At 43.4% G+C, this 15,149-nt stretch overlaps 1 protein-coding gene across 1 annotated transcript in view; it reads right to left on the bottom strand.

Moving 5' to 3' along the window:
• LOC130161177 (nuclear receptor-binding protein 2-like) overlaps window positions 1-14,279 on the bottom strand; it is a 36,929-nt gene extending 22,650 nt beyond the window's left edge. The window contains exon 1 of the mRNA XM_056364242.1: window positions 13,495-14,279. Within this exon, the coding sequence (XP_056220217.1) occupies window positions 13,495-13,614 (120 nt within the window). The 5' untranslated portion in view covers window positions 13,615-14,279. The remainder of the gene's footprint in view (window positions 1-13,494) is intronic.
• Between the last annotated feature and the right edge of the window lie 870 nt (window positions 14,280-15,149).

The raw sequence follows: 15,149 nt of genomic DNA, 5'->3' as shown, positions 1-15,149 counted from the left end.
TTTTTGAGTATTGGCCTCGGTAGCCGGCCAGCCAACAGTTAAACACTCGGGCTGAGCAGCGGTGTGCTCGCGCATGTGGGGACTATCATTAACTCGTAACACTCCCATTAGCGGAGGCAGGAGCAAGAAAACAACATTGTCAAGCAGAAGAAACCACTTAAGAGGAGAGCGAGAATGCAGTTCGGCAGAAGTTTCTCTCTCGCAGCTATTGTTGTGTTTATAGGCGCCAATTAGTCAAAAGGCTGAAATTGAGCTTGTTAAGAAGGCCCCGTGTGGAGTAACAGAAAAGGCTAAAGGAAAGTAGATATGAATAAGACGACGGAGCAGAGGAGAGCTGTGTTTATCATGTGGTATTTATCTTCCAGGGGGATTAAGCTGAGAAAGTGAGAGTCAACCTGAGCTGGCACTTCAGCACGTGTTCAAACAAAAGCCTGTTGGCAGACAGTGCATGGAGACAGCAAGCTGCTTTTTTGTGCCTGTTACTGTTACGCAACGCGACAGACAAAGCTCAATGGGAGTGCCTGTGAAAGAACTACCCAGGGGGTTACCGTCTGTTTTTCTAACCCTCACCTATCTGTCCACAGTTTCTGCACAAGACATGGAGGGCAAGGACAATACGTGTTGTCATTAGCAAGGGCAGCAGACTGTAGGCTGCAGTCGAAAAGCGGGCAGTCGGACTGAAAACGGCCCTGTGTGAAAACAATGCAGGAGGCTGCGTCGGTGCGGGGCGTGTGTTGCTTCAGGTAATGGTGAGACGCTGAAATAGGATCCAGGAAGTCCAGTTTGAGTAACAGATGTACGAGTTTGAAGGCTTTTGGATGCCAAACTGCTACACAGCTGTTTACAATAACCCTGAGATGGGATTTCAACAATGTTGAATGTTATCACTGCGACAATCAGTTTAGCTTTCATCATGAGAGTCAGGTGGTAAACAGAGGACAGACGGCGTTCAGCCAACAAAGTAATCTACCAGGAATATGTATGTAATTGACTGCCTGATGACGGGGCATTGTGGTTCTGCAAAAGTTGGGCAAGGTTCACTGAAAGACCAGAATGTCTGTCTTTTCAACTGTCCTATATGATAAAAACCTAATTCTAATAGCTTCCTCACAGTGATTCATTATAAGTCCAGTGTTGCGTTCATCGATAAAGGCAAACCGTGCAAGTCAGAGTTTTGAGGGTGCAAAATAGCAACAGCAACGTGGCGTCAAAGCGACATTGGACAAGAGCAACTCACTGTAGCTGCCCGGGTTGTTTTAAGTCGACTTACGGGAATATCAACTCTACGAATCAGCATAACACAAACAAACATTTACTGCTCCTACCAAACGCAAATCCGGCTGCTTGATTGAAAATGGTACATCCCTTATCTCTGATTGGTTAGGACAAAATAACCCCCCTGATTAACATAATTTCAGGCTGGACATGACGACGGCATTTCTGTGAGCTGCTCAAACCATGAAAACCAAGTTTTCATGGTTTGAATATAGACACATTTAGTTACCATTAATATAATATAGAAAAAAAGGAAATCCATTCCTAGAAAGAAATACAGAGGACACAACCTTTGTGTACTTATAGGTACAGCCCTGATCGTCACTGTGCAGCACAGGATGGGGGGCTTTTATTCTCTGGCTCCATATTTAATTCATCAGCCGTCTCCCTGATTGATGGCTGCTGGGATGCATTTCCAATTCAGCGGTGGCTCCCGCATCAGAATAACCTGCTTTACTTTCATCCATCCTGAGCTGCATAAACAACGCAGACACATTGAAATTCTGAATGCGAAATCAGGTCGCATCTGACAAACAGGGACGACAGCAGATTTATGAGGAAGTGGAGCTCTGATTTCAGGCTGAGGAACACGTTGGATTTTGTTTCTACTCAGGAGGAGAAGGGCTGCAGGCATTAAGCAACAATACTGGACTGAACAGTCACACGGCTTAAATTCAAAAGACTGCGAGTTCATGCAGTATTTTCATTGGGTCGCAATATTTGACAGATTACCACCTGAGCTGTGAGCACCACATTTCATTCTCAAGAGTGGAAACAGGTGTAGAAACGTCCAGTTGTTCTCACCCGGTTACTGATTTAGTAGAAAGAGGCGAATGAAAGAACAAATGAAAGATATAAACAGAGATATCAGTGCAGTGGTTTTGGCAAGAGGGTTTCAAATGTGAAACAAATCAAGTCAAATAAATCTTGATTTAAAAAATAAAATCACTGATAGAGTTTGCAGCTGTAAAACATCACTACATATTTTACACGACGCACCTGTCCAAACAACTCTTATATAAAATAAATGTCAAGCTCTTGCCAGCGTTTCCCTCCATATCAAAACCCTTGAATGTGTGTGCACTCCTTGTTCCTACGTCCTTTTTTCTATGTGCATATTTGACACACACACACACACACACAAAGATATCCATATTTGGTTTCAAAGGTCAAGATACAGGCTTTTGATGTTAAAGTGCCAATCAACACTTTTCAAAGCTGCCGAGAGTTTTCACATCAGCTGATCAACAAAAGCAAAGAAAGCTCCCTCTTGAAGCTGTAAAAGCATGTGTATGTTAAACTTCATGTCGTATCTCTCCTTTATTGATAATTAAAACACGGCAGTCTTTCTCGGGATTGTCGTGTTTACAGAGGCAACCTATTCTCATCCGCCCGCAGCGTTCCTCAGCAGGGTTTGTGTAATGTTTTCAGGGCTGATACTCAAACGCGTTCTTTGATCAAAGTTACATATAACGCCACGGTAGCTGTGAGGAGGTAGAGACCTTGACCTTAAGGAGGGAGGGAGGGACGGAGGGAGGGGTGGGGTGAAAACGCTCACGTCCAACAGCAATAGCAACCCGACCATGGCTGCACCTTTAACGATTTCATAGTCCGACCTGAGCCCTTTTAAATCAGCAGGCCTCAGATGTTTTGGGAATCCTTCAGGACTTAGTGCAGACAGCGGAAGCCTCAAACATTTATTAAAGGCTTCACATTACAATGCATGACTGTGCCTGAGACCCAGTATGTGTATGTATCATAGTCACAAGACTATTTGCAAAGCTCTGAATGTGCAAAGGGAAACTCCACACTTGGATAAGTCCCTACTGTTCAACATTATGTGGCATGTATATATTTTTATATATATATTATTAAAGGGTAAGTCCACACTGAATCCCATGCAGTATGGCCACCTAATTTCTTTTGGGGATTTCCTAATAATAATCTGTTTTTTTTTGGTGTGTATATATTTGCAGATCCTGGGTGGAAACATACACAGGAGATATACATATTTTTATACAGACTCTAGTTAAAACTTTTAAGCTTGTTGGCCCAGGGATGTCAGAACAGGTGTTGTCAGTGGGGCTGCGCTCTGATTCGGCCACGGCGGCACGTGAGGCTATGACAATGATCGTCTATCAGCTGATAATCGAGCAGCAGCAGTGGAGTGGTAGTGATGCATATTTTGACAGGGGATAAGTTGGCAGTGACAGTGCAGTGCAGCGGATGGGCGTATAAAGCGAAGGCAGACTCCAGTGACTTAGTATTCCTCTTGGATAAATTTGCAGGAGAGACAGATTAAAAACTGAATGATAAAAATCAAGGCTGAGATATTCTGACTTTTAGTCCCTTGTATGATTCACAACTCTGATTCCTACACTTCCAACAATGCAGCTTTTTCAATCGACTCTCTTGGCCTTGCCTTTCTCTGCTCTTGCCCTTCACACTCCATGCACTCAGTTTGCAATGCAGGCTTTTTTTTACTCTTTAAATCCGTATTCTCAAAGCTCACGCCAAAATAGCACAGTTTTCTATCACTTCAACATTTTCTCAGAATTGACAAATCTCTCGAATAATAACATAATACAACTGTTTCCAGAAGCTGAGTAGCACTTCGCATAACTGATCTGAAATCTTGAAGTTACCTGGTTATTGTTGGCCTCCTGAAACCTACTTTTCCTAAATTGGGGTGAGAGAGGAAGCCGGTTAACAAGCCTGATTTCTTGGCCATGTAGAAGCATGTAAGACACATCAGCTTTTGAGATGGCCTTTCGCTTCATTTGAGCTTTTCTCTCAACCTCATTTAGCTTTTTGTTACAGTTCCCACAATTTCCAACAATGCTTTCATATGCTACATTTCTTTAGCTACATCTACGCCTGGTGTCCACATTACTCCAGCGATTTCGAGCCCGTATAACAAAGACTAAAACGGAAACTCTGATTTTGTGGTTCACTTATGGACTGATGATCTTATATCATTTTTTTTTTTTGCATTTTCATTTTCATTTGTTTTTGTGTTGGACTCCATTGAAAATATCATGCCGTGATGTCAGGTTATTTATGTCAATCAAAAGAAGAAAAAATCTGGAAATATAAACTGCAGAATCTGAGTTGGACATGTGTTTATGAGTTTTGAGCTGAGCTTTTTCCTTCAGTGCATTTCATTGTACTGCAAACAGAGGCAGAGACAGAAAATCTGACTCTGGCAACAGACAGATACTGATGAATGAAGAGAGATGAATAATGATGGGGATTATGCAGTCTGAATTATGAAAATCCAAATGGAACGGCTAAAACTTCTGTTACAGTGTGATAAATTCCAGCGGCATCTCTACTCATCAATTCAACAATGCAAGAAACATGGAAAATGAAATTTGTTCTACAAATATGTCTATATTTAAACACTCATTTTCACACAGCTGTGCAAAAAGATGACTCTAGGAAACTGACGTCTTTAAAAAATCTTGCTGTAGCGCGCTTGAGTAGGCATGCGGCTTTTCCTCAGAAGTATTGGGTGTCATGTGATGTGATCTACTATGACAGCTCCGTGAAAGCCTGCAGACATGTCAGCCATTCCTAGAAGATTGCTTTTCATGCCAGCTTTCTCGTCCGACTGGCAGAGGATCCGGGTGGCTCGATTTCACACCGCTGGAGTGGAAAACTCTGACAGTTACCTCTCTATAGATCCCATCAGATCTGATGACCCCCCCCCCCCCCCCCAAAAGGCCTCGCCGGCAAACCAACAAACCAGCTCACATTTCACAACCAGGTGACAGGATCCCTCAAGATCACATGACCCAACAACTTCACGCTGCCAGATTGTCACATGAACGTGGTTGAGGCCAAGAAAATGCAGGTTTTAAAAAGGTCAAGAGAGCATGATCATGATGGCGCTTAACCGGCTGACCACAATCCGTTCTGTTTTTTTTTTTTTTAAAGTATATGTTTTTGGGCTTTTGTGCCTTTATTGGACAGGATAGTGGAGAGAGACAGGAAATGAGGAGGCAGAGAAGGGGAATGACATGCAGTAAAGGCCGTCCGATGCGGGACTCGAACCGGGGCCAGCTGCAGCGAGGACTGTAGCCTCTACACATGGGGCGCCTGCTTAGACCACTACGCCACACGACGCCCCATCCGTTCTGTTTTTAGCCGCATTGACACTCTCACTACCGCTCAAAGGGAAATGAGTTCATAATGGGTCATAGTGGACCTGGCACATTAGTGACTGACCCATAGCAGACTTATTCTTAGCCAGAGGAAGCGCCAAAGAAACAGCAGCTTGTATGTACAAACATTAAACAATCTTAATATAATCTGGACTAAGTGTCTGGGTTTGTATTTTTCATTTTTCAACCGTCCAAAAATCACATTTCCTGCACAGCGATAATGTTTTTCTTGTTTCCTATAAAATCCACCTACACACACACATTTGCAGAAGCTTAGTGCTCTGTGAATGCTTTTTCTAAATGAAACAAAAGTTATGTTTCCAGTCAGCAATTTTCTTTTTTTTTTTTTTTACCAAAACACACGTGTGGTTCCTCATAACTCGCTTGCGAAGCTGGTTTTTAAACATTGCGTTGTTTTCATCCACTTTTACTTTATAGCAGTCTTCTCCTCTGTTGTCTTTGTTGCTTCATTGCTACATTTCGTTTATGGTTATTACCATCAACAGTCCATCAGTGGGATAGTGTGACTACTCCTGGGACGCACACATAAAAATATTATGCTTATTAACTAGTGGGCACCTTTAACTCGCTGTTTTTTTTTGTTTTTTTAAAAGGGCCTATGTCTAAGTTTTCTCTGCCACAAAATGTGGCACAAATGAGCTACAGTGTGTCGCTATCGGAAAGGAATGAGACGTAAACAGCTGTTAATGCTAACGCTGGCTATGTAGCAGTAGCAAAACTTACAAATAGCTCCTTTAATCACCTTAAATTTGTGTATCAGTTGCTCAACAAAATAAGCTAGATATAGACAAACTGTTATACATCGCCACTTCAATTTGCTAAATTCATCGTGTTAGCATTGAATTTTAACACACACACACACACACACACACACACACACTCAACTGCTGTGTAGTCACTTTGGAGCCATTTTGAAACCAGTTTGATGAAACTGTCACCATGTGGGGAGGGGGTGGCGCAGATAAGGGGAAAACGTGAGGTTGGTTATTGGTTGGTTGTGTTTTTCTTTGATATAAATGTAAGAACATTCAGCAGATGGTGAATCTTTGAAAATACTGCTTCACAATGTGACATGAATGTTGTGTAAGTGACAGAGGGAACAAAGTATTACAAGGACACGAATTACCAAATTGAAGGGGATGCATTAAGCACATGACATAGGCCATAAACTAATAATCTACGGGGACAGTTGATCTACTTAGCTGTGTTCACTGCCAGCACGGACAGCACGGCCTCTTGGGAGACATTTTTTCTAAAAACAGCAACATGTTGAGTAAAACCTCCCTCCTCCTTCCTCCTCTTCTCCCCACCTGAAATAAAGTTTGGATGCCAGCTGCAGCTACCACATGTACTCTCAAATTAATTTCTCAAATACACTCAATATCACAAGCTGATGATAACCGTATGTCATTTCCTTTAAGTTATTAGCAAGCTGCAGTTCAGTCACAGCTTCCCCCGTCTGGATGCTGACCGATGAGTGAACCTACCTAAAAAACCATCCTACAGGTGCTACGCAAGTGCTGCTGACTGGTGTTTTGTATAAACAGGTCTCCTCCGTGCACCAGTGCCTGTGAAATAGCAGCATGTAAACACCAGGAAGTATTCAGGCTTTCCTGTGTGCTCTTTGTGTGTTCAAAAGTACAGCAGACGATAATTAGCTCATGTGAACAACACTGTGTGATACCATAAACGTGCTATTTCATTTTAAACAGCCCCGCTGGCTGAGATGTGTGTGGTGGAAGTTTACGGCCACAGCTGTAAAATGCACAGCTGAAAATTGCATGTTATCTCTAATACAATCTGACAGGCTGGGTCAAAGACACCCAGGCTGTAAAACACGGCATGCCACCACACATGAGAAAGTAAATTACACAGTGTCATTAAAACATTCATAAATCTGTGTCCGGAGGAGGCGGAGCTACAGGTCTCTGCTATTCCTGCAGTCACCCGGAATAACCTTTATTCAGCAGTCACACAGATGAAATGATACTTCCCTTTCAGGGACACACTCGTCACAGTCTAGACAAATTCATATTCAGCACTGATGGTGGTTCTAGATGAGCCAGGATCACCAAAGTTATTACAGTTCATCCCGTGGGGAATGTGTGGGTATAATTGCGCGGCAATACACCCAGTAGTTTGTTGAAGAGATTCCCTGAAAACTACAAACGGAAACCGCACTATGGATGATGAGATCATGAGAATTAGGACCGTATTCAATTACATGGAAACATATCTAATATTTTTTCACTAATAAGCAAGTAGATGAAAAGTCAGCGGATCCCCAAAGTCATTAGGATTCATCATGTGGCAATGATCAGTGTCTGTACAGAGTTTCACACCAATACATCAAACAGTTGCTCAGATATTTTCGTCTGAACCAAAGAGACGGGCCAACGGACGGACTGAAATTACCTTCCGTGGATTGATGCCGCTGGCGTGGCTAAAAACAACCGGAGAATCAGAAACAGACATCGACACAAATCATTTATTTTGTATTCTAGGAAAAAGGGTGTGAATATGTTTCCTAGTAAACCTTTAATCCCTGAGCAACAGGCCAAGGGGACCGCCGTTGGCAGAGCGACCGCGTTAACAGGTGGATCAAGGCTCACTGTCCCTGCTCCTTGTTTCCCCCTCCAGGGAAATCTGAGTGGATGTCATTCCTCATAGGGCAACTGTCAAAACCAGCGAGCATGCCTACGCTGCTGGATTATTATGGAGTGTAAGTCATTAGGAGGATCCCCTCAAGACACGCAGCGCTTACTGCAAGCCACAACCTGACACGGGCTTATGGGGGGGCAATGCTCTTTGGGGTCATTTGCTCAGTTTAATGGCTCCGTCTTTACAACCCTCAGACAGAGAAAATATCCCGAAAACTGCTGGAGGTTTACAGCTCTACATACATAATGACATCCGCAGAGTGATGACATTTAGTCGCTTTTCGCTTGACTAAAATTATCCCACTGCCCTCTGATATTTAACGCACAGCATTACGTAGCAAAATTACCACTGCTAGTAGCAAAACTTAATATCTACTCTTAGGGGACATGAGCAGAGACGCTATGTCCCACACCTGATTGTTTAGGCCGTCATCGACCAACTAAATTGATCAAGTGATGAGATGACTGAGGATCTGGGTGGTTTACCAATCCCTGACCAAACCCAGAATATCATCACATAATTCCATGATGAACAATAATGCCGTAATCAATACAGAACATTTCACTTCCTAATATTATGTCACAGCAGGAAGAAGAGGTGTTATTTATAACATTGTGTCTCAGTGAGCCATGACAGTGTGACGGTGAGCAAAAATGCACAATACCAGGACCCTGAGACTGAAGCAGCTGAATGGAATTCAGCCATAAGGTGTTATTCAAAATTTGCACAATCGAAATATTCGACAGTTAAACTAAGCTAATAAATAGAAATGGAGGCTTTTCCCTATACTGCCCACTTCAGTTTCTCAAGCCCACGTGAGCACCGACACATGCATGGGATTTTGGTTAACATGTAAATGCAGAAAACCGCATCTGCCCATCACATTCGACCTGACGTGTTCATCGGTGAATTAACACCAAGCTGAATGAATGCAGTCTCGGCTGCCTCATTTTCATCTCCCTGCGAGCAGACGGAGACGGACCCTGGAAATAGAAGATGGAGCAATTACTGGAATGAGTGCCGAGCAGCTCTGGTGCACCACAGAGCGAGGCTGGGTGCGCGTTCACTTCAAGAGGTTTACCCTGCTGCATTATCGAGCCAAGATCACGGGGGGGAGGAGGGGGGGGGGGGCGGTCCAAGCTGGACTGTAATAAAACAAGCTCAGTGTGACAGGTCAGGGTGGACTCTGTCTCTGGTGGACCTACCTCCCACTGCTCTGAGCTCTCAGACAGACAGACTGCATGGAGTCAGTTAGTTAGCTGTGGGATAACTAACTCTGGGCCTATATTTGTTTACATTATAAGTATGCCGAATTAGCTATTAGCAGTTCCTGCTTGCAATGCAGCCATGGATGTGTAGACAGCTATTACTGGACTTCTGTGATACTCAAGAAAACGTCCAAATTCAAGGCAAGTTCTGGAGTGTATCATGTCAGTGTGTTCAGATTTGACTGAGGTATGGCTCAGAGAGAATCAGGCGCTAAGAGCTGCCTACGTGAGCTGTGTGACACAGCCACTGCCCCTTTCTCCTCACAACACATCTTCGCCCCACATCTTATCTCACTGTTTGAAAATCCTCTGCTTTAGAGCATCCACTGTCTGATGGCTATCTATTTTGCGCAATGTTCCTCAAGAGAGAGCTTAGAAGGATTGATTATTCTACAACCAGATAAACTGGAAAAGGCAGTTTTTTTGTCAGTTTCATGCCTCAAGAGCAATATTTTGTGAGTCACTAGATTACATTTGCAACATGTCCTGTGTTAGAAATCATGACTTGTGAATCATGCTCCTGCTGACGTACAGATTTCCTCACAAGTCATGTTAACTAGAATTGCTGCTTCACGGTTAAATGCCTCCATCCGGCTACACCCCTGTTTATCCAGAATCATATAAAATATTATCCATTTGAATTCTTGAGTCACAGTGACCTTGACCTTTGACCACCAAAATCGAATCAGTTCAACCTTGAGTCCAAGTGAATGTTTGTGCCAAATTTGAAGAAAGTTCCTACGTGTGATATTGAGCTATCGCATTCACAAGAATGGGACAGACGGACGACCCAAAAACATAATGCATCTTCCTCACAAACATCAACCGGGACAAGAAAAGTGTGACTTCCACCAGCAGCCGTTACGCCACAGCTCCTATAACTCTGCTGTCCAATCACATCAGTGCTTGAGAAAAATCAATGCTCAGTGTGTTGAGGGATATTCTGACTTTAAACAGCAACACATTCTTCCAGTTTGAAAATCTAAAGCCTGTCTTGCCTCTGCGACTGCTGAGAAAACAGCCATGCAAGGCAACAATACCACGTGCTGACCATGTGACTGCGGCCCGTGTTTATTTGAATGGCTGAGCCCAATAACAGATACAGCAGCATGTATTCTGAACTTTCACCTACTGACTTATTTACTCATAGTTTTCATGTGCATTTCAAGCTGCCTGCTGCTCAGACACGCCCATGCCTGCTGGGCAGAGAGAGAGAGAGAGAGAGAGAGAGAGAGAGAGAGAGAGAGAGAGAGAGAGAGAAAGCAGGGAGATCCACACCTGTGCATCACAGTAGACACATGTATGTTTATGTTTGCATGTGTCACGGTGAGCATGAAGTGAAAGACCGAGGCATGAAGCTATACCACTTTAATGTGAGCTGTAACTGGTGAGAACAAGTGCGGCTCTAATAACATTAAAAACAGAAACAGTGACATAAACTGACTGTAGATATATATTATATAATATATATATATATAGAATAGTTTCATCCATCAACTTTCAATGGCCTCATATCATGATAAGATCATACTGCAACGACTGATCAATCAAATAATTTGTCAGTCAATTTAACATTAATCTACAAACAAGCAAAAATGCTACAAACGCGCTGGTTCCTGTTTCTCAGGTGTGATGATTTGCTGCTTTTGTCTGTTTTAGAAATTAATTGATCAGTTGACTGACTGATAAGTCTGATGACAATGAAATAATCAACTATTTTGATCATTTATGGATCATTCAACTTATTTTTCAAGTACAAATGCCAAAAGTTAATGTCATTGTAAATTAAATACAGTCTTATGATGACCTTTTTTTTTGTACTTTCTGAAATTCTATAGCTACACAATTCCCCCAAATGACAGAAAATTTAAAGATTAATCAATGACTTAAAGAATTACTGTTTGTTTAGAGCACAATATATCACTGTTTCCAAGCCAACTGATTAAACATAAACCAAATGAGTTATCAGTTTTGTCTGATATAGCATACTTTTTTAATTTCATGATGTATACTGGTATATTGGTGTATGGATTTGTACTATAGCAAACTGCCCTAAATGACTGATGCTCTTAGTGGGGGGGGGGGGGGGGGGGGGGGGGGGTAATTGGGAACGTGACAGTGGCAGCCCACAGAGATGGGTAATCAATGGGTGGAAAAACACCAGGGTGGGGTGGTGTCAGTCTGTCTGTATGTGTGTGTGTATGTGTGTGTGTATGTGTGTGTGTCCTTTCCAACAGGAAGAATAGTCAGTGCCGAGAGGTCAGGTGGTCGCAGCGTGGTGAAGACGCTGTGTGCGCACGAGAGATAACCTTCAACTTAAATTCTCCACCTTATCTGGAGCTGTAAGTGGAGGCGACACCCGCCGCTTCACAATACTGAGACATTTAAATGTCTGCTTCTTCTGTCTGATAGCAACTGAACTTCTGCAGCGGGGGGGGGGGGGGGGGGGGGGGGCCTTCTGCAAACAACTTGACTCAGATGAGGCTCGTGGGCTTCAGTCTTATCGAGGCTGCCGATGCTGTGAATGCACCGGCTGGAAATGTTGCTGTGCTGCGTTTTATTATCGTTGGTGTTGACATGAAACAAACACAGGATTATTTATGAGAGAGGAAGCTTTCCTACAAGGCCGCTGGGATATTTTTCTATAATGTTGCTGATGTGTTGTCTGGACAATCCAACTACTGCTGATCCTCACATGGAAAGAAGTCATGCTGCAGCTCATACAGTAGCCCATCAGTCTGAGATAGTCATGTGTGTTTACTCGGGCTGCAACTAACAATTTTCTTTGTCTTTTCATCTATGTTTTTGATTAATCGATTAATTGTTTGGTCTTTAACCTGCCAGGACATGGCTATCACAGTCTCCAAACTCCCCAGCGACATATGTTCCCTGCAGTTAACCCCTCCCCAAGTTGTTTGAATCGGCTCTGGAGTCCTTCAAAGATGATGCAACAAGAAATGTGCAGAAACAGAAGAGGGTGCAGCATGTTGTGCATGTTATAAAGCCCTCTGGCACAAATTCATGTGCCATTTAAAACTAAAGCTGAAACAATTAATCAGTTAGTTGATGGACAGAATATTACTTGACAAGTATTTTGATAATCCATTAATCAATGAGTCATTTTTTGAGAAAATATACAAAACAACCCCCAGTTTCAGCTTTTGCTGCTGATTGCTGCTGCTGATTATAGTTGGAGAAATATTGATAATTGAAAGGACTGTAAGCAGCTCTGGGGCCTCAACCAAACATTATATCAATCATCAATTAGTCTGTTTATTATTTCCTTGATTTATTGATTCATCACTTTGTCAATAAAATGTCTGAAAATTAAACCCAAAGTGAAAGTGAGAACTTAAACCAACAGTCCATAACATGAAGACGTTCAATTCACTATGACAAGACAGAGAAATCTCACAATTAAGTAGCTGGTTTGACATTTTAGTTTGAAAAGTGACTCACATAATTAATTGATTATAAAATTGAAGCCAATTAAATTTCAGTAAATTAACTTTCAGTCATTTCAGCTACAGTTTACTCCCTAAATAAAATCAACATATTATTCTGACTCCTGTAGCTTCTATCTCGGTCATAAAGTGAATTAAGGAGACAGACTTGTGCTACACGCCCACAGTGTGTTAGTGTGATTTGCAGGCGTGAATTAAAAGTCAGAATATGTTAAACTCCAGGTCCCAGGTTCAGGTTGAGGCTCCTGAACAGACACAGCTCTGAGAGGAGGCGGGCAGCAGTGGAGGGGGTGAAAACTGGATCTAGACAGAAATCCTGAGTGAAATAACCAAACTATTCCTGTCACCCACTGAAATAGATTGTATGTGGGCTAAGCAGATCAACGGATGTCACTGAGTAAGGTTTACGGTGGGATGGTGCAAAGCATTGGGCAATATTAACACATCGGCCTGGCTCGAGCATTGCATAACAGATGGGTGTCCTGTGCGATCAAATGGACAACTTGATTGATTTATTCCCTGATCAGAGAGCAGATTGTTTGCAATTCAAAGAAACCCACTCTCACACACACGCACGCACGCACGCAGACACACGCGCACGCAGGCACGCGCACGCAGACACAGACAAAACCCACCAACCTGCTCTTTCCGTTTCTGCCAGCGGCCGCACGGGCTCTCCTCCAAGATTTCACTCTCATCCTCGCTCTCCTCCTCCTTCCCCTCCGATCCTGATTTCCTCTCCGGGACGGACATCGTCATTTTAACGCCGTATATTTCCAGATTTCCAGCCCAGACTTGGTCCACCACCTCCTCCCTCCACCTCTCCTCCTGTCCCGTGTGGCTTGTTGTAAGTGGAGGAGACGAGACAAGCCGTAGCGCAGAGACGGTCCGCCGCTTGTCTGCGCAGTGAAGAAGCCCCTCCACACACACACACACACACACTCACACTCACACACACACACACACGCTCACACACACACCTCCAGACACCAGCTGCTCACAGCAACCTTGGCGCTCAAAACATCTTGCAGAGAAAAAAGAAAAAGATAAAACAGTACGAACACCCCACAAACCCCTTTAGATTTAAAAAACAAAAACCTGAGGTGTTCACAGCAAGGTCTCTGGGAGAACTGAACAGGGTGGAAATTATATCCCAGACTTCATGCGCCCTGTAGGCTGCATGCAAAATAGGTTGCGAAATGGTTTTCTCCGCTTATCTTCCCAGTCTCGCTGGAGCGACGCCGGGGTAGAAGCTCGGTCGGTGAAGCAAAACGATTCCCGGTGAGTCCCGTGCGCTCATTGCTCGCCTCGGATATCGCCCGTTTCACGGAGGAGAGCTCGTTTTTTTCGACCGCCTTCCACGCGCGTCATTGTCGGTGTTGCTGGATCTGAAAGCCGTGGGCTCCTGCCAGGCACGGTGCGCAGAGAGAGATGAGAGCACAATACCGTAAAGTCCACACTAAGTGCGCACAACATATTTATGCAGGCGTTGAAACTGACTCTGTCTGGAAGATGTAACACAAAGCTGCCATCTCAGTATGAAGCTGCATGTCGTGCTTTTCACTTGAGTCTGCAGAGCATCAATAGCACGGTTGGTTTAGAGGTTTTTGAAGGGGGGGGGGGGAGTTGTAAGGGCGCACATTTGTAAAATTAGTACAAATATGGTAGGGGCAGCACCAGGGCCACCATAGGCAACCCTGAAATGATAAGGCTGTGCAGACATGCACGCAACAGTGAGACAAAACATGCTGGAGGCCATCTCTTCCAGTTTAAATGTTCTTATTGTTTAAAAGTAATTAATCTTTCCCTTTTTAAAGAAATCCCCAAGAACCCCCGGCAATTATTTCAAGTGAAATGTCACCCGACACAGTGCTCCACCTCCGCCTTCAGTTGGGAGTAGAGCTGGTTCATCTGCGTCTTGTCTTGTCTTGTCAAGCGCTTTGTAACTGTGTTTTTGCATTTTGGAAAGGTGCTATATAAACAAAGCTTGTTATTGGTAAAGGTATGGGGACAGGGAGACGGGACTGCAAAGTTTCCACAATGTGTGTGACACTCTAGTTACAAGTATGAATTTTGACCTTGTTTTTTTTTTTTTTTTTTACGCATGAATGATTGGACAATGACAGTCCAATCACAAAGCAGAGTCCAATCAGAGGGCAGGTGGGTCAGTTAAAGGTTCATCTCCACAGCAGATCCTGAAGGGTGTGGTAGATTTTCAAGTCTGCGCCATTCTCCATCTTGAGAATTTCCTTAACTTTTGAGGATCTGCCCGTGGAGATGAATTTAACAGACCC

This window comes from Seriola aureovittata, chromosome 20 (genome assembly GCF_021018895.1).
Source record: "Seriola aureovittata isolate HTS-2021-v1 ecotype China chromosome 20, ASM2101889v1, whole genome shotgun sequence".
Lineage (NCBI taxonomy): Eukaryota > Metazoa > Chordata > Actinopteri > Carangiformes > Carangidae > Seriola > Seriola aureovittata.
Note: the sequence above shows the minus strand (reverse complement) of the source record. Positions and strands in the feature narration are given on the sequence as shown.